This window comes from Trichosurus vulpecula, chromosome 1 (assembly GCF_011100635.1).
Source record: "Trichosurus vulpecula isolate mTriVul1 chromosome 1, mTriVul1.pri, whole genome shotgun sequence".
NCBI classification, from domain to species: Eukaryota; Metazoa; Chordata; class Mammalia; order Diprotodontia; family Phalangeridae; genus Trichosurus; species Trichosurus vulpecula.
In genome coordinates this window covers 229603173-229623841 of record NC_050573.1, presented here as the reverse complement: position 1 = coordinate 229623841, position 20669 = coordinate 229603173, and the positions used below count along the sequence as shown (strand labels likewise).

The 20669-nt window shown below is 36.3% G+C and overlaps 1 protein-coding gene and 1 pseudogene across 1 annotated transcript in view; both read left to right on the top strand.

The window, feature by feature from the left end:
- Positions 1-20669, top strand: part of ANKRD12 (ankyrin repeat domain 12) — a 207261-nt gene that overhangs the window by 102186 nt on the left and 84406 nt on the right. Inside the window, exon 5 of the mRNA XM_036735930.1 lies at positions 18718-18786. Coding sequence (XP_036591825.1) covers positions 18718-18786 — 69 coding nt within the window. The remainder of the gene's footprint in view (positions 1-18717; positions 18787-20669) is intronic.
- LOC118855503 lies at positions 15090-16106 on the top strand (annotated as a pseudogene).

The following is a 20669-nucleotide window of genomic DNA, read 5'->3' as shown; positions in this document are numbered from 1 at the left end:
CCTCACCTGCCCTCTCTTCTCTTCCAACAGAAATGCTTTTTCTTGCCACTTTTATGTGAGAGAATTTACCCCAATATATTCTCTCACCCCTTAAATTTATTTCATTTTTTTAGATATCATCCCTTCATATTCATCTCATCCTGTGCCCTCTGTCTATATATTTGTATATTCCCTTCAACTACCCTAATACTGAGAAAGGTCACATGAATTACACACATCATCTTTCCATTTAGGAATGTAAACAAAACAGTTCAACTTTAGTAAGTCCCTTATGAATTCTCTTTCTTGATTACTTTTTCATGCTTCTCTTGATTCTTGTATTTGAATGTCAGATTTTCTATTCCGCTCTGGTCTTTTCATTAAGAAAGCACGAAAGTCCTCTTATTTTATTGAAAATCCATATTTGCCATGGAGCATTATACTCAGTTTTGCTGGGTAGGTGATTCTTGGTTTTAATCCTATCTGCTTTGACGTCCTGAATATCATATTCCAAGCCCTTTGATCCCTTAACGTAGAAGCTGCTACATCTTGTGTTATCCTGATTGTGTTTCCACAATACTCAAATTGTTTATTTCTGGCTGCTTGCAGTATTTTCTCCTTGATCTGGGAGCTCTGGAATTTGGCAACAATATTCCTAGGAGTTTTCTTTTTGGAATCTTTTTCAGGAGGTGATTGGTGGATTCTTTCAATTTCTATTTTACCCTCTGGCTCTAGAATATCAGGGCAGTTCTCCTTGATAATTCCTTGAAAGATGATATCTAGGCTCTTTTTTTGATCATGGCTTTCAGGTAGTCCAAGAATTTTTAAATTATCTCTCCTGGATCTATTTTCCAGGTCAGTGGTTTTTCCAATGAGGTATTTCACATTGTCTTCCATTTTTTCATTCCCTTGGTTCTGTTTATAATATCTTGATTTCTCATCAAGTCACTAGCTTCCACTTCCTCCAATCTAATTTTTAAGGTGGTATTTTCTTCAGTGGTGTTTTGGACCTCCTTTTCCATTTGGCTAATTCTGCCTTTCAAGGCATTCTTTTCCTCATTGACTTTTTGGAGCTTTTTTGACATTTGGGTTATTCTTTAAGGTGTTACTTTCTTCAGTATTTTTTTGTGTCTCTTTTAGCAAGTTGTTGACTTGTTTTTCATGATTTTCTTTCATCACTCTCATTTCTCTTCCCAATTTTTCTCTACTTCTCTTACTTGCTTTTTCCAAATCCTTTTTGAGCTCTTCCATGGCCTGAGACCAATTCATATTTTTCTTGGAGACTTTTGATGTAGGCTTTTGTTGACTTTTTCTGGCTGTATGTTTTGATCTTCTTTGTCACCAAAAAAGGAATCTAGAGTTTGAGTTTGAGTCTGAGTTTGTTTTCGCTGCCTGGTGATGTTCCCAGCCAACTACTTGATGCTTGAGCTTTTTGTCAGTGTATGACAGCTTGTAGAGTAGAGGGTACTTTGTCCCGAACTGTGGGGTCCAAGCACTGCTGTTTTCAGAGCTACTTCTACTCCACCATCACCCCAGGCTTTCTCACAGCAGTGCTCCTCCTCCCCCAAGAAATACCAACCAGGACTGCAATGCAGATCCAAGCAGGGCACAGCAAGAGAACCTGCCTGCCACAAAGTGCTCCTTGCACTCCTGCTCTGATGCACTGCTAGATTCCTCCCACTGTGTGAGCCAGGGATTCGGAAAGCAGCTGACACTGGAGTTCTGGAAGCAGCCTCAGGAGTTGCCTGATGCTGCCACATCACCTCTGCCACCCCCAGTGCTGGTGATCAGACTGCTCTGAACTCGATTCCATGGTTTCCCTCTAACCTGCTCTTTGGTGTTTGTGGGTTGAGAAGTCTGGTAACTGCCACAGCTCAGTGATTCATCTCCCTAAAGCCTGTTTCAGCTGGCTGACTCCCGGGCTATTCTGTCCTGGCGCAGCCCACGCTGGGCTGTGCTCAGTTCCCAGCACCATGCAATAGATCCTTCCCAGCAACCATCCAGGCTCTCCTGGGCTGGAGACCTGTTTCTCTCTGCTATTTTGTGGGTTCGGCAGCTCTAGAATTTGTTCAGAGACATTTTTTACAGGTGTTTGGAGGGATTTGGGGGAGAGCTTAAGCAAGTCCCTGCTTTCCAGTCTCCATCTTGGCTCTGCCCCCCCCAACTATATATTTTCTACCCCAAAAAATTGCCACAAAATTACATATTTTGCACCTGCTCTTTCTCATATTTACCCAAGAATCCTTTTGTATAGCTTAGTCATTTTCACCATTGATTTCATTACTCATGTTCTGTTCTCTCATGAGAATGATAATTACTACTCTGTCAGACCTGAAAAGTGTCCAAGAGCAAAATAAAACCAAACAAGAAACCAAACCTTCTATAGACCTCCTTAAGCCGTTAGATTAAGTGAAATTCTCATGTCCTTTCTTTCAAATTGTTGGTGATTTTTTTAATTGGGGGGAAAACATTTTTTCCAGACCAAAAATTTTTTTAAAAATAATTTAAACTTGTCTAATTTTGTTAATATTTTGATAAATCACAAAATAACATAGTTGCTAATAAAATATTAGAAAAATCCCACAGCAGGAAATAAATAAGCAAATTTAAGTAATTAATTTACACTGGAGATAAATGAACTGTGATCCAGAGCTAAGTGCCCTGTGATAGGGATAGGCAGTCCCAAATGTTAAGAGAGAGGAGCCCTACATTCTAAGAAAGGAGGAAGCTCAGAAGCCAGCGTTGATGAGGCTCAGACTCCAGGCAGAGAGCTAGTTCTCAATTAAAGCATCTAGCTCAGCATGCAGAGAAACAACCAAGGTAGAAATCCCCGACCAAAGAGGGTCTGCCACTGTGAACCAACAGAACTTTCCAGCTGGCTGTTAGGGGCTGAATTGCAGCTGTTTATTTTTGTAGAGACCCAAACCCAGGTCAGGAATTCACAGAGCTGAGACCAAGGGAACAGAATTCAGACTCTGCCCTGGACCAGACCACTTTGTCAATGCTGAAAACTTAAGAGTCCCAATCCTGATCTATCCCTGCAAGGCTGGAATGATACAGCACTCAATACTTCAAAAAAGCAGCAAAAGGACCAGCCCAGACCTTCTCTCCAAAAGTATACAGAGCCCAGCCCAAACATCAAGTCTGAAGTTAGGAAGGAGTCAGGAAGAATAAGCAAACAAAAAAATGAATCCCTCCATAATGAGCTGTAATGGGTGGCAGAGACACTCAAGAACTAAACGCAGAAGAAAATGATTCAAAACATCTATAAGCAATTCCTCAAAGGAAAACACAGCTTGGAAGGAAACTCAATTAGAGTTCCCAGAAGAGATAAAGCCAACTGTTGTTTTTTCTTTTTTTTTTCTTTTTAAGAATTAAAAGTTTTTTTTAAGACTAATTAAGTACCTTAATAATAGCACCTAAAGAAAAAATTAGAAAAGAAATCAGAACTATGGAAGAAAGAATTAGAAAAGGAATAAACAGTTTAGCACAAGCAATACAAAACTTTGCCCAGGCAACTTAACTCCATTTTTAAATAGTTTTATTAACTTTATATAAAACTATACCTTTCTGAGCTGAAACATAAAGAGTAAATTATAAAACATACATTATAAAAATAAATTTTTATTAATTGGTCTCAATCAATCTTGATCATTTCTTGTTTTTCACATACTCCTCAAAGTACACTTAGACTTTATCAGTATATTTGTTGCTGCCAAAGCATCTAGTAGAAATTTTAATAGAAAGGGTAGATACTAACAGGCTTCACTAGGGTACTTGTATTTATATTGTAGTTTATGATTGATGATTTTTTATTAAATACATGTAAACTAATAACCTTTTAAAGTATATTCTATAAAATAACTACCCAATTTTAATGGTATCCTTTAGCATCTTGTGTATTTATTTAAGCAAAGCTAATGTGTTTTGATGCATCATAATAGGAGGACTGAAACTACTTTATATATTCATATGAACTCAGGTCAATCAACAAATATTATTAAGCTTCTACTTCATTCCAAACACTGTGCTAAGCATTGAATATAGACAAAAGCAAAGTAGTTTCTGTTTTTAAAGAACTTACATTCAAATGGAGGAGAAAACATGCACAAATATAATACATATGAGACATAGATGGAGGGACTCAACTTATGATTTCTTTAGTATATTTTCAGATGAGAAAACTTCCTCTATTAATGTATACCTTCTATGCAATTTATAGTCTTAGTTGCCTAGAGAATATCAGACTCAAATTGAAACATACTGACTTTGAAAACCACAGATTAACATTGTTATATTTTTATTTTTATTAAACATTTTAAAGTTACATTTTAATCTGGTTCCCAGGGAGTTCATTATCCTCTGGCCTAGAGCACTTAGAGCTTAGGTGATGTGCTAAGGCTAACACAGCCACATATACGTCAGAGGGAGGATTTGAATCCATAATTCCCAGCTCCAAGGCTAGCTCTATATCATTTATTCCACTTCAGCTACACATAGAGATGGTCATGCCCTTGATATTGGCATAACCCACAAAAGTTATATTTCTACCTACATGAACTCTGAAATTCCTTTATCTGATCATAATCTGTTATCATTCCACCTTTCCCTCTGCTTTATAATCTGTTCTTACCATAACCTTCAGTTCCTCCACCTTTCACTAGCATTGTCTTCACTCTCTTTCCTTCCCTATATCAAACCCTTGGTGAGCAATCCAACTCTACAAAATTGTATACTCACCATTTGCTTGCTTCTTTTATCCTGTAATCAGTCATGCCTTGCCAAGACCCAGTCGTGGATTACTGCCACCAAACACTGTGTTTGCTCCTATTCACGTCCTGCTGAACAAAGCTGGAGAAAATCACAAAGCCTGGGGTCCACTGAATATTTATGTTACATAATCTTAACTGAACCTTCATTGTGGCAAGACAATCCTTTTATAACTCCTTATTTGAGTCAGTATCCCACTTAAACTTCCCGTGGTAGCACTTGCCCCCACCATCAATCTATAAATATTTGTTAAGTGCCTTCTCTGTGCTTGGCAATGTGCTAAATACTAGAGACAAAAAATGAGGCAAAAGACAGTCCCTACCCTCAAGGAGCTCACAGTCTAATGGGGGAGACAAGATAATTAGGAAATAATTAAAAGAGGGGGAAACTGGAATTAAGAGGGATTAGGCAAGGCTTCCTTTAGAAGGTGGGATTTTAGTTGGGACTTAAAGAAAGCCTGGCAGGTCTGTATGTAGAGTGGAGGAGCAAAAGCTTTCCAGGCATGAGGTATAGCCACAGAGAATTTCTAGAATTGAGAGATGCAGTGTCTTATTCATGGAACAGCCAGGAGGCCAGTGTCACTGAATTGAAGAATATATGTTGTGGAATATATATTGAAAAAGGAGAAGACTAGGTTATGAAAATCATTTTAAATATTTAAAATTCCAAGAATGCCAAAGACTCTGAATGCCAAACAAAAATGCCCAAAAAACCCAAAATGCCATTTTGTATTTGTTCCTTTTCTCACCTTTCCTCCATCCAATTGATTGCTAAATCTTGTCATTTCTACTTTTGCAACATGTGTTGTATACGTGTTCATCCCCTTCCCTCCTCTGACACTGCTGCCACACCTGGACCATTACCTTCTAATTTGTCTCTCTACCTCAAGTTTCTCTCTAGTCTTGTTCATCCTCCAATTATTTGCCAAGGTTATCTTCTGAAATCATCTGTCTGACAATGTCATTCCCCTCTACTTGATAAAATCCAGTGGTTCCCTATTACCCCTACAATCAAACGTAAAATCCACCTTACTCCTCTCCACAGATTCTATGATCCAGAAACACCAACCTCCTTGCTGTCTCTTGCTTGTGATACTCCATCTCTTAACTCCATGCTTTTTCACTGGCTATCCCACAAGCCTGGAATTCTCTCGCTCTTTGTCTCCACCTTCTTTTTCCCTGGCTTCCTTCAAGACTCAGCTCAAACCCTTACTTCTACATGAGGCATTTCCCAAAGTGTGCTTACTGCACCTACTAGTGCCTGTCCTTCAGAGATGCCCTCTAATTTACTCAGTATGTACTTTGTAAGTACAGTTCATATTTTGTCTTCCTCATTAAAATGTAACCTAATTGAGGAGAGGGACTGCTTTTTACTATCTTCATATTTCCTGCTCATGACACAATATGTGATATGTAGTAAGTGCTTAATACTGCTTGTTGACTTGAATTGATTTATATGTGTACACATTATCTTCCCTAATAAGAATGTAAGATACCCAAGGGCAGGGGCTGTTTTACTTTTGTCTTTGTGATCAGAGCACCTAGCACCTAGCCTGTCACACAATAGGTATTGTAGAAGTCGACAACGTCCTCTTCCACCCTTCCGTTTTTAGAAATATTAAAAAAAGAATTTAAAAATTATTGTAAATTTGAAGGCTTAGTTAATCTGAAAGAGAAACTACTACCAATCAGTCTTTATCACTTCTTTGGTTTTTTGGGCAAGGCGGTTGGGGTTAAGTGCCTTGCCCAAGGTCACACAGCTAGTACATGTGTCAAGTGTCTGAGACCAGATTTGAACTCAGGTCCTCCTGACTCCAGGGCCAATGCTCTCCTCACTGTGCCACCCAGCTGCCCCTAGTCTTTATCATTTTTGAAACAACATCCTGCTTTCTTCTCTCTAAATTAGCCTAGGAAGGATTACTTCTTGCATCAGTTAGGGTGGGGACTGGATTGGGAAAGAGGCCCTTGGATGATCCTCCTAAAAAACTGTATTCACTTTCTGTACTTTGATTAGGGTTATGATCCTTCTAAGAGAAGGAAAAAATCTCTTTTAATACATCAATTAATGGAAGTCTCTCTTTTATTCACTGTTGACCATCTGGAAAGGGGAAACCCCACAGGGAGTGGCCAAAGAGGGGTTGAACAGTTTCAGGAAAATGATTCTTTAAGGGACCGCCAAAACTTAAGGGGCTGTTGTTTGATGAAGAAAATTGTCAACTGAACAGTTACCTAAACTCTGAACCACTGCTCAATCTCGATTATTAAATAATCCTTGTTTTCAGAGTGACATATGTTATTAGAGAGATCCATCCAAGGACATGAGGAAACTGTCAATTTGAACATTTTTCTAAAGAGAAAAATGCTTGGATTTAGAATAATTCAAATTAATGCAAAACAAAAAATTTTTATTTTTGGGAAGACTTGTACCTAAAACACAGAATATAGAATTTCTTTCCACAGCACTTGATAAATGCTTAGTAATTGAATCACATTATGATGCTAAGGACCCACATCAAGGGGAAAACATTAAAACAGCAGGAAGAAAGCAAAGAATGATTAACATAAAGTAACATATCTCTATCTAATAATCAGATAACACATACCTAGGGTGCCTGGATAGGGAGATTTTTTTTAGGGGTTTGAGCCCCCATCTCGAAAGGCTCAATTTAGGTAACTACTTACATGTATGATACCTTGGCTTTATTTCCTCAGCATGTCAGATAAGAAAACTTAATTTAGATTGAGCAGCCATAAGTTGCATCAAAACAGTGAATTCACTCCAAAAGACAAATTTTCCAAAGAATCTTAGCAGTAATCAAAAAAGCTAAAACTACAAAACTACTTATAGACCTATTTAAGAAATCTCTAACAATTCATACAAATATACAAATACAAGACCAAGAGCCATTCCCCAACAAATAATTGGGACAAAGATGTGAACAAATAGTTCTCAAGAGATGAATTGCAAACTATTAGCAATAATGTGAAAAAATTGCTTCAAATCACTAATGAGAGAGATACAAATCAAAACAACCAAGGTTTCATCTCATACACAGCAAATCTGTAAAGATAGCAAAAGATAGGAATAATCAGTTTTGGAGAGGCTATAGAAAGGCAGTCTGACTAGCTGCTGACAAAGTCATGAATTGTTAGGACCACCTGGAAAACAATTTGGAATTATGATTTTTTAAGTGACTAAAATATTCATATGCTTTGACCAAAAAATCCAACCGTAAGCCATAAAGTCCAAGGAGATCTAAGACAGAATATTTCTATCAATGACAAAATATTTATAGCAACTTTTTTAATGAAGCAGAAAACTGGAAACAAAATAGATGCCTACAGTTTGGAGAAAGCTAAACAAACTGTGGTATATCACTGTAATGGAATATTATTGCTCCACAAGAAACTAAGAATATGAAGAATTTATTGAAGTTTGGGAAAACTTCTATGAACTGATACAGAGAGAAGGCATTAGAATAAGAAAAATAGTATAAAATAATACAACAATATAAATGGAAAGAACAAAAAAAAAGCCACTGCATAATCATAATGACCAGCCTTGACCCCAGTGGATGAGAAAATGCACCTCCCGCCTTTCTTTGTAGGAGTAGGGGTGTGGTACACATACTGTCACACTCAGTTGATGTCTTGGGTAATTTTGTTGAACTAGCTTCTTTTTTCCCCTCATTTCTTTTTTACTCTTTGTTACAAGCAAGAAAGGCCTACAGCTCATTGGGTGAGTCTCCCATGCAGAAGTTATGGGAGGACCTGGACGAGAGTCACACAGGATGGACAGGCATGGACAGATTGGAATCTGAATTAGAGGAAACTCCCCAAGTGAGGCAATCTCAGATCCATTTGAGTAGTTGAATATTTTGTGAGTTACATGGCTAATAATCCTGATTACTGTGTAACAATTGTCCATGACTTTGCAGTTGCTAGATATCTTCCATACCTGGAATGCTTTCTCCCACCACACCTCTGCCTTCTGAAATCCCAGATTTCCTTCCAGACTCAACCTAAGGACAGACTTTGCACAATGCCTTTCCTGGCCCCCACCCCAGTACCAGTGCTTTTCCCTCCAAGGATACCTGTTACTTAATTTGTTTATATTCTGTATAACAGCTAGCATTTATATAGTGCTTTAAGGTTTGAAAAGCGCTCTACAAATATTTTATTCTTATAATGCCTTGGGAGGTATTTATTTATCCCCATTTCACAGATGAAGAAACTGAATCATATAGAGATTAAGTGACTTGCCCAGCATTACACAGCTAGTTAAGTACCTGAAGCCAAATTTAACTCAGGTCTTCCTGGCTACTGGTCTAGTACTCTATCCGCTGCACTATCTAGCTACCTCTGTCTTACATGTGACAGGCATTTTGGTGCAGTGGATAGAGTCAAGTCAAGTCAACGAGCATTTATCAAGTGCCTGCTGTGTCCCTGTAGGGACTATGCTGAGGATTTGGAATACAAAAAAAGCAAAAAACAGTCCCTGCACTTAGGGCAGCTAGGTGGCACAGTGGATAGAATGTTGGGCATGGGGTCAGCAAGATCTGAGTTGTATTATCATTATGAGCAAAACAACATTTAAACAACTATGTACAAATAAGACACATAAATAACTGTACAAACAAGATATATATATATATATATACATATATATATATATGTGTGATAATTTGGAGATAATAGCTTTAAGAGGAACTGGGAAAGGCTACTTGCAAAAGGTTGGAGTTTAGCTGAGACTTCAAGGAAGCCAGGGGAAACAGGAAGTATAGACAAGGGAGAAAATTCTAGTCATGGAGAGCAGCCTGAGTAGGGAGATGGAGCATCTTGTGCAAGGCCAGAGTCATTAGACTGAAACATATCTGGAGAGAGAGTAAGATGCAGTAAGATGGGAGACTGGTGCTATTATTATCTCCTTCTTACAGATGAGGAAACTGAGGCAGATAGCGGTTAAGTGCCTTGCCTTGGATCACACAGCTAGTAAGTGTCTGAGGCTGAATTTGAACTCAAGTCTTCCTTCCTCTGTCCACTGTGTCACCTAGCTTCCCTTATCCAGTATAAGAAGACATGACAGGTAGAAAAGGGTCCAATTATAAAGGGCTTTAAAAGCCAAATGGAAGATTTTATAGTTGACCTTGAGGCAATCAGGAGCTACCACAGTTTGCTAAATAAGGGAAACACATGTTCAGACTTGTACTTTAGGAAGATCATTTTGATAGCTTGAATGGAAAATGGACTGGAGTTGGGAGAGATTTGAGGCAGAGAGACCAGCCAGCAAGCTATTGGAATAGTCCAGGCATTAAGTGATGATGGCCTCTACCAGGGTGGGGGTAGTGTCAGAAGAGAAAAGAGAGCATATATAGGAGAGATGTTTTTTTGTAAAAGGGAGAATTTACAGGACTTGGCAAGTGATTGGATATGAATGAGTGGGATGGTGAATTAGTTAGGGACATATAAAAGGACTTCCTTGCTACAATGAAAATCCAGTTGAAATTATGTAATATAAATTTGTAGTGGACCCAGTCAGCATGGTTTTGTGATTTTCTTCAATTTTCTTCAGCATTCATGAATGGGAGCAGACTATGGGAGTAATCCAAGATTGAGGCTTAGCAAAGCATGATCAATGATAGGATAAGGAACAAGCAACTGGAAAGTATAGGATTTTTTGGAGTTGAACTAGTCTATCAAGGGGTTGATAAAGAAAAGGGCAAAGAGTGGAGACAGTGCTTGAGTGGTAGTCTAGGTGAGAACCGAGGGGGTGGAGGAGCTGGAGGTCATTGTAAGAAGAATAGGGTTAAAAAGCTTATAAGGCAGTGGGAAAGGAAGAATGACAACAGATTATGATCAGATAAAGGAATTTCAGAGTTCATGAAGGTAGGAATGGAACTCTTGTGGGTGATGCCAATATCAGGGGTGTGACCACTTCTGAGTAGTTGAGGTAGTAGGTCATGGGAAATTAATTTAACTCCTCCTGCATTGTTTTACAGCCAAACCAACCTTCTTTCTATTCCTCACGTAAGATTCTCTGTCTTCCATCTTCGTGCCAGTCCCTATGCATGGAATACACTCGTCCTTACCTCTGCTTCATACAATCTCTCCCTGTTTAAGATGTAGTTCAGTAATCATCCTCTGTATAAACTTTTCCTGATTTTCCCTCCACCTTCAATTGCTAGTATCCTCCCTCTAAAACTCTGTATTATATTTAAGTCCTTTGTATATATTTACATTAATTTTATATTCATACTATATATATTTTTATATGTACTTGTTTGTCTCTCAGTTAGAATGTAAGCTCATTGCAAGTAGGGATTGTTTCATTATTTTTGTATCCTTAGCACTTAAAATAGTTACTGATACATAGTAGCCATTTAATGCATGCTTGTTTTTTAATTGAAGATTTGAGGGAGGAATGATTGAAGGGACAATCTCCTAGAGAAGATAGGAGGGGTAGAGGATCAAAAGTACCTGTAGAGGTATAGCATGAACAATGAATATTTAACTTTAACATCTTTCTTTTATGTGATCTAAGAAGCCATGATAATATGAAATCTCAAAATGCCTTGGAAACGGAGAGTACTAAAAATGACAGTGGAACATGCCAAAGATGAACTTTGCTCACTTCATAATTTTACTGGGTTCCAGTTAGTCAGAATTTCCAGTTAATTTACAAGCCAGTTTGTGTTAGTTCATGCATTATTCCTCCAAAGATACAGTCACCACCTAATGCCAAAAGTTTTAGTAGTTCTTTTGAAGGATAAAAATGAATTGAACGCTATCAATATTGAGAGGTAGAGTAAGGTAAACAGTAATAACAAAAGTCAGCCGACAAAAGCCATTTAATATTCTAGCTTGAATTTCCAAAGCCTATAAAAGTAGTCTATTAACATAAAGAGACTAAAAAGTAAAGTTTAAAAACTTAGATCTAGGACCTTAAAAGCCACCTAGTCCAATCCTCTCATTTTACTGTTTTCAAAACTGACAGTTTTATAGAAAAATGTTATCCAAAGATGCTAAATGGCTTGCTGATAATAAAAAATACCATCTTAAAAGTACTTTATACTTTTCAAAGTAATTACATATTTATCTCATTTTTCCAGAAACTGAACTTTTAAAATAATTCCTTTGTTTTTTATTGCAAAAAACTTAGTTTTGCAGATATAGAGCAAAATGTTACTTTTTAGCTATTAGTGTTGCTTATGTTAGAGGATTAACCTTTAGTTTTACAAAGTATCGATAATCATAAAACCCAAAAATTTCAGAGTACGCACACATACATTTCACTGCACTCTGGAATAATTCTGATTACTTGTAAGCTTTTTCCTTGTACTGAGCCAAAATCTGTCTCCCTATGACTTCTGCCCCCTAATTTTGCTTCTACCCTTTGGAAACAAGCCCTTCAAATAGCTTTTTTAATTAGATTTTTTATTTTTAGTTTATAACACTTAGTTTTACATGTTCTTGAGTTTCAAGTTTTCTTCCCTTCCCTTCCCCCCCCCAAGATGGCATGCAGTCTGATATAGATTCTATATAAACCTTCGCATAAAACTTATTTACACAATAGTCAAGTTGCAAAGAAGAATTATGACCAGTGGAATGAATCATGAGAGAAGAAACAAAACCAAAAAAAAAAGGGTGGAAAAAAAAGCAAATAGTTTGCCTCAATCTGCATTCAGACTCCACAGTTCTTTCTCTGAATGTAGCTAGCTTTTTCCATCATGAGTCCTTTTGTAGCTGTCTTTGAGCCTTGTATTGCTGAGGAGAGCCAAGTCTATCAAAGCTAGTCATCACAGAATCAATATGTCTGTGGTTGTGTATAATGTTCTTCTGGTTCTGCTCCTCTCACTCAGCATCAGATCATAATAACCTTTCCAAGTTATTATGAAGTCCATATCGTCCTCATTTCTTATAGCACAGTAGTATTCCATTACATTCATATACCACAACTTGTTCAGCCGTTCCCCAATTGATGGGCATCCCCTTGATTTCCAGTTCTTTGCCACCACAAAAAGAGCAGCTATAAATATTTTTGTACATACAGGTCCCTTTCTCACTTGTGTGATCTCTTTGGGATATAGTCCTAGGAGTGGTATTGCTGGTTCAAAGGGTATGCACATTTTTGAAGCCCTTTAAATATTTGAAGATTGCTATTGTGTTGAGGTAAGGTGGAGGAAACAATTTTGCTTCTTCAGACTAAATATTCCTAGTCTCTTCTCAGTTTCTTCACCAGCTTGGAATGATCATAATACTCCAGGTGTGATTAAATAACAGAACTATTCTCTCCCTTGGTATAGGTATTAGGATTCTTTTAATATAACCTAAGATGACAAGCTTTTTTTGGCTGCTAAATCATATTTTAAATGATATTGAGCCCTAAAACATCTCTGTCTTTTTCATAATGGCTGCTTTCTAGCTGTCTTCCCATTATTGCAACTGTACAGCTTTTTTTTTAAACAAACTTCATATCTATAAAATTTAATTTTATTTACACAGTCTGATTGTTCTATTCTGCTAATATCCTTTTGAATCCTAATTCTGTCATGCACTATGTTAGCTAGCCCGCCTAGGTTTGTGTCTTCTGCAAATTTGGGAAATACACAATTTCTGCTTTCATTCAAGCCATTGATGAAAATGTGGAACAGAACAGTACCATGGATACTATCTCCCTGTAGCATTCTATTAGAAACTTTCTTGGGTGATATAATTCCATTAATCACAAGCTTTCCATCTAGTCATTCTTAGCTCTAGAAACTACCAGTCTCCCTCTGAAATTGCATTAGAAACTTTCTTTGATATGAATATATGAATTACAACTATTTGTCACATCTAAAAATTTTACATATGGTATTTCATAGCTTTAGTATTAATTCATGACTACCTGTAATAACTTATCCTACTTGTTAAATTGAACGTTTGTACTGGGGTTATGACATTTACTGATACTTCATAGGTTTAAGGGCGAAAGACACTAAAATCTATAAATTCGTTCCACTGCAATTTGCCTCCATTTGGGAATGTTGGTTTTTTTTAGGGCCTTATGATTCAAGTAGCCAAACTTTTCACTGATGTCATTAACACAGACCTTAGAAGGCTTTTCTGTTATTATTCTTTAAAAAAGAAAAACAAGAAAAATAAATTTTTATTAAAACAAATCCAAGTGAAGAATATTGTCCTAAAGATCAAGTTAGAAAACAAACAATTAGATATAGTGATTCTTAATATTATTTGGTACCTTCCTCTTAATTATTACCAGTTGCCCCTAAATTCAACTCTGATTTTTCTCCAGGCTTACAAAGAGCACTTTTAATTTCATCAGAGCCTTTTGAGTTGAAAGTTCTCTGGGTGTGGTGTCTTGACTCCAGTGCTCTAAGTTTCAGGGCAGAATGCCATCAAAAGCCCTTGTTTGCTTTTCTTATTTGCCAGGAGATTCCCTTCCTTCACTGTGTTTGTTTCCCTAGGACTTAGCATAGTGCCTGGTACATTATGTACCTTTGTTAAATACTTGTTGATTGGCTGATCATAGTCTCAACCAATCTATTGAACCTGTTCATTGTATTAGGGCTAGGCTTTACTATTTCCTTTGGCTCCTCTGCGACTTTTCTTGACTCTGTTTCATGTCCTGAAGCCAAAAGGAGAGCACAGTTAGTTATGAATGATGCCAATGGTGTGTATAAAACCATTTGTCGTTTTTCTAACCAGAAAAGTATTTCTCGGCTGCTTAACCCACTTCTAGTATCTCTTTTTTATTCTTAAGATGATTTCACTTAAGTTTCCTTTTACCACTGTTAAAAAAAAGTTGACCCTTTATTAACTAGCTCCAATTCAAACTGCTTTCTTTTGAAGGAATAATTTATTGCTCCTTCATGGTCATCAATTCTCCCATGTCCACAATCTGTTATTGACAGCAGTTATTTTAAAAAAAATTACAGTTGAGCAAAAGGGAGAGATTAGGGCATGCCTAAGCATGTGTCAAAGCTAGAACCTGCAGAACCTGGAAGAGAGAGCTGGAGGAGAGAGCTAGAAGAGGAGCAGCCAAACAAAGTAACCACACGTGGGCTGGTTGGCAACAGTTGCCCCAATGAGGGTCCCCAACCCTGCCCGTTGATCTTCCTCCTGGGACTGGCCCAGCTGCTGATGTTGGAGAGTGCCTATAAAGTGGGTATTCTTTTACTACAGATGATGGCATTGATGAAAAGGAAGAGGAGGAGGAAGATGGATGACTAAGATGAAGATGATTCCAGAGTGAAGGAATTCAATGAGGTCCTGGTCCTGAGTGATGACAACTTTGATACCTTTGTGACTGACAAGGACATGGTTTTACAAGTTTAGTAATTCCTGAAGGATGGAAGTGATGTCATTATCATTGACATCTTCAAAGGTGCTGATGACCAAGCTTACCAGTTATGTCAGGATACCACTAACAACATGAGGGAAGACTACAAATTCCATCATACTTTCAACAATGTAGTTGTAAAATTCTTAAAAGTGTCTCCTAGAAAGTTGAATGTGATGCAGCCAGAAAAAAATTTCACTCTAAATATGAACAAAAGAATCAATGTTTTAGACATTCAGGAATCCACTGAAGGATGATAATGTGGTGAAGTATGTTATGCCATTAGATGGCCATTGAAGAACTCCCAGTGATGCCAATACATATACTAAACATACTTTCATGCTTGTCTGTTATACTGTGGTTTTCAGTTTTGACTATACAGTTACTACTCAGTTTTGGAGGAACAAGGTCTTAGAAGTTGATAAGGGCTTCCCTGAATGCATATTTGCTATTGCAGATGAGAATAACTACTCTTCTGAAGTGAAGGACTTGAGACTTAGCAACAGTGGCAAAGATTTCAATGCAGCTATCCTAGCTGAGGATGGCAAGAAGTATGCTATGGAACCAGAGGAATTTCATTAAAATGTACTCAGGGACTTTGTGTTGGCGTTCTGAAAAGGAAAACTAAAATCAATCATCAAATCCCAGTCTATGACGAAAACCAACAAAGAGCCTATAAAGATTGTGATGGGTAACATGTTTGACTCCATTTTGATGGACCCCATGACAAATGTCCTCATTGGATTCTGTGTGCCATGTAAGCAGAAAAAGCCTGTGTACAAATTGGGGGGAAGTACAAGCATAAGAAAAACCTGGTTATAGTTGAAGTAGATGCCACTGCCAATGATGTGACCAATGACCACAACAAAACAGAAAGATTTCCTACCATCTACTTTGCCCCTCACACTGATAAAAAAAACCGTTAATTTGAAAATGAGAAGAGATTTATGGAGCATTTGATCACCTTTATAAAAGATCACAGCACAAAACTGAGCGAGACTAAAGAAGAGCTTTAAAGACCAAGAGGAAGAAGGAAAGGGATATGTATACAATATAGTTTTCCAATGAAAGGTTGCTAAATGGGGAACCAAATGTGGGCAAAGGTGTTAAAGCCTTTGCAACATCTGATTTTTTTTTATTTCACATTCTGTTACAAATGTGGAAATGGCATGAATGTCTCATAATAATATGGCTCATATATTTAAGGAAAATGCATCTACTTTTGTCATTAAAAATAAATATAAAGTTACCGCTAACAGGGTAGACTTCACCTCATTGTTATTGGTTACCTGCCAAGCTACTTACCCATGAAAATACACAAGTTCTAATACTATGTTGCTAGGAAGTAGCCACCACTAATAGTAGCTATTGAAATGTTTCACTTCCTACTTGCATTTTTATTTATTTTCTAAGTATATGTTGGCAAATTGATTGCCCCTGATTATTTGACACATTACTTAGTTATTCTTTTAATCTGGCTTGTTTCAGCTTTTTAGATTGTCACTAATTTTTAATGCTTTCCCCCAAAGTTTTCCTAATTTTCTAAGTATTTATTTTCAGGTTTAAACTCATGAAAAGGGCTTAGTGCCTTGTCAGTTTTTTAAATTGAGGTTTCCTTTTACAAAACAATAGATAGAAGATAGATAGACAGACAGAAAGACAGGTAGGTAGATACATAGATAGAGCAAACATTTATTGATTGCTATTATCAGTGCTTTGCACAGTGCCAGGCATATATTAAATGCTTAATAAATACTTATTAACTTGACTTGACATATATGTCTTTTACTTTTCTATTGTTTTTCTGGTATACAAGCTGCCTTTGTCAGGATAACATTTTATTCATTACAGTAAAACCTCATTTATCTGGCATTTTCAGAGATAAAGATAATCTAGTTGAATGAATTTTCCAAAGAACTAAAAGTTAATTCTTACATACTTACCAAGAATAATCCAGCAATTTTGCATGTTTGTTTTTCCTTTTCTCTTAAATAGAATATTTTGAACCTATTATCTTTTTTTATATGATTCAGAATCATTGCTATAAACATCAGTGATAGTATATCATCTATATGTTGGGAGACTATTGAGGCATATAGAACTATTATCCTTTATTTGGTGCTAAAGATATTTGACATAGACCTTTAGATGCTAGGCATTAGATAATGCATGGCTTCTAAGAAAACAAAAGATTATGTGATAGACTCTGCAGTACATTTAATACCATCAACTTCCTATTAAAAGGACAGTTTTACATAATTTATGTTAATTGTCTATTCAGCAGTTTAATAGTTCACTAAATTTACTGGTTTTACTGTTTCTTGTTCACTTGTTTTCTCATTCACTTATCTTAGAATTAAATGAAATATTCTGTATTTGTTAGACTTTTATATTAATTTTGCCTTTACCGCATTCAATCTGATAAAATGTTATATAGTTTTCCTTAAATTGATATTTTTAAAAAGGAAAAGTGATTTAAATGCGCAAATCAAAATTCCATAAGCAAATAATTGTCTTGAAATGTTTTTAAATATATTGTTGAAGGCCGGATGTTAAAAAGCATTTAACATGAACTTTCATAGTGTATCTGTGTTAAAACATTTTTTGTGTTACCTAACGTTGTGTATTTCCAATTTTGAAGCACCAGAACTATTAACTAACAAACACTAGTTATTTCTATGATTTTCCTCTCTAAACTTAAAAATATTTCTATCACTCAACTTCTAGACCTCTCTTCAGAATTTAAAGTAACAATTAGGGATTATATGTTTTTCCAAATTGCTGTTTACCACATACATTCTCTTTTCTCACTCATATAATAAGGCATGAAACTTGAATTAATTGATAATGCTTTCTAACATTCTTAATAACATCCTTAAAGCATGTTAAAACATTTAAAGTGAGGATGTCATTTGTGATTACAAGTTCACATCATTGTCTATATGCCCAAAGTCATCTTTATCTGATTTCCATTTCGCACCTGCTGGTTGATTGTTTCTGGGTGGTTTTAAATTCTAGATCTTAACTAGTGGTCCCTGATCTGGCTTAGATCAAAGTCATTCAGAGAAGTCTTAGGTAGAAATCAGTGTAATTATACCATCACATTCAAAGCATTTTTTAGCACCTAGAACAGAAGTAACTCAGTTACATTCTTAGAGTTTTCTAAGAGCATACTTCAATCAGAAGAGCAGTAATCTCTTATTATTTCTTGTATACTTCAGTGGTAGAAATGCAGTGACTTTGAGTATTGACTTTGCTTACCACTGCTCTTAATCAGCTTTCTTGCTCACAAATATAAATGTAAATAAATAGCTCATTTTTAAATGAGCATCTGCCTTTTGTTTCGTCACTCAGTAGATAATATCTCATTTCAATCAATCGATTCCTTTTTTCGGTTTAAAAGAAAGTCCAGTTGAGGAAATCTTAAGATTATTAGCTATTTCCAGACCTATTTCAAGTGTGTTTTAGGAATATGTTGGGTGAATTCCTTTTGATTTATCTTAATTTTTTAAAAAATAACTCTTTGACTAGATGGACTTCTTTTTCTTAAAAAAAAATGTCAGTTTGTCATATACTTCATTTCCCGCCGTGCTTTTTTCTTTTCTTCTGTCTCTTCTCATTCTATAGATTCAGATCCAGGACATACAAGTGAAAATTGGGGGGAGAGACTAATATCTTCTTACAGGACATATTCAGGTAATTAGATAATCAGGTGTTCCTCCTTCAGCCAGTGGTTTTTGTCGTATTTACTATTAATAATTGTTACTACAAACTTCTTAATTCAAAACAAGACATTACTAACAAAGATGAAGGGATCTTTAATTAAAGTATTTAATTAAAGTAGTGAAACCTTATGAATAACAATACCTTTCTAAAGCAAACTTGAATGTTCTAAAATTTTCAAGCTTTCATTAACCAGAAATTTGCATACTTTCACAGGTAGCATGGAAGCATATTCCAGATACCATACACATGATAAATGACTCTAGCTTTCCTTCTTATCATAAATCTTCAAAAGCAGTATGGTGGATTTATTATGTAGGATAAAGTGTATTTTCTGTAGGATAGTTACAAATAGAGGGCAGATAAGTCCTGATAAATTTGACCTTTTCATTGCTCTTTTCTTCAGTCATTAACTCTGCTAAGTCAGCTGTAACTTGCCTTCATCTATCTCAGTTTCAAAAAGGTAATTAGAGTCCTTTCTTATTTGTAATTAGAGTCCTCCAGTCATATTACCTAAGCACCTTATATGTTTGCCACAGTTTTAAAGGAAAACAAAATAACAGACTAGAGAAATGTCCTTTATAAAGTATGTTGGAACCTCTCTTCTTCTGTCATAGCCATATTTCATGCAAGTGCAGAAAATATTTTACCATAGCTTATGATAAAAGACTACAAAATAATGCAGGGGTACTATAATATTTTTAAAGATAAACTTTAAATGTATTCTTAAATACATAAAGATTGATCTTTTGAGTACCTTTTTTTTTAGCTTTCCTATCTGAGATAAAAACATTTTTTATATAATGTCCTAGTATACTTAATCCCTAAGAACTCAAGTGCCATATTTTACAGCACAAAGTGGCTAATGAAAAAAAATTGAAATTAACCTCCTATTATTATAAAGGAGTAAGTAAACAGTCAGCAACAACCCCTGAAAAACCAACTTAATCTGTACAGCATTATCCTGAATATTTTAATTTAGGATTTGTCACTGAAGTCACATATGCATTTGGACTTAGTCATGTATGCCCTATAATTTCTAATATAACAGGAACATATTTGATAGCTATCCCAGAATAGGAGCCAATATAGTTTTCTCCTCGAGATTATTAATTTGTAAACTGGTATCTGCCCACCTACATATACATGTTTGAAAAATAACAGTTAATAAACATCTATTAAGCACCTACTATATGCTTGACACTGTGCTGAGTAATAGAGATTAAAAAAAAGAAAGGCACAGGAGAGGCCCTGCCTGCAAGGAGCTCACTCTATGAGGGAGACAACATGTAAACAGCAATGTACAAACAGGCTTTTACAAAGGATTAATTGAAATAATCAATAGGAAAGGCATTGGGATTACAGAGCATTGGGAAAGGCTTCCTGTAGAAGACTGCATTTTATCCTGGACTTGAAGCCACAGAACTCAAGAGGTACAAATGAGGAGGGAGAACATTTTAGGCATGAGATACAGTCAGAGTGAAGAGATGGAGTTTCATGATCAAGGAATAGCAAGGAGACCAGTATCACTAGGTCACAGATAGGGAGGGCGAGCAAGGTAGAAGGAGGCAAGAAATATAAGGAGGGCATGTTGAAGTTTTGAACCTTCTCTGTATGTAAAATAACTATCTATTTCAATAGAAAACAACATTTTCAGGCATTAAAAGTTTATGTACTTATTAAGAGAGTAGGGGACTGGCCAATAAGCCCAGCTCTCATGAGTATACACAGAATGTTTGGCCTGATGAACTCCCCAACATGGATTTTGGAGCACGTATAGGTTTTGTCATTGTTTTTGGTCTACTTACTCTGTGTATTTTTGATTGGTTGCTGAGCCAGAACTGGGTATTTGTATA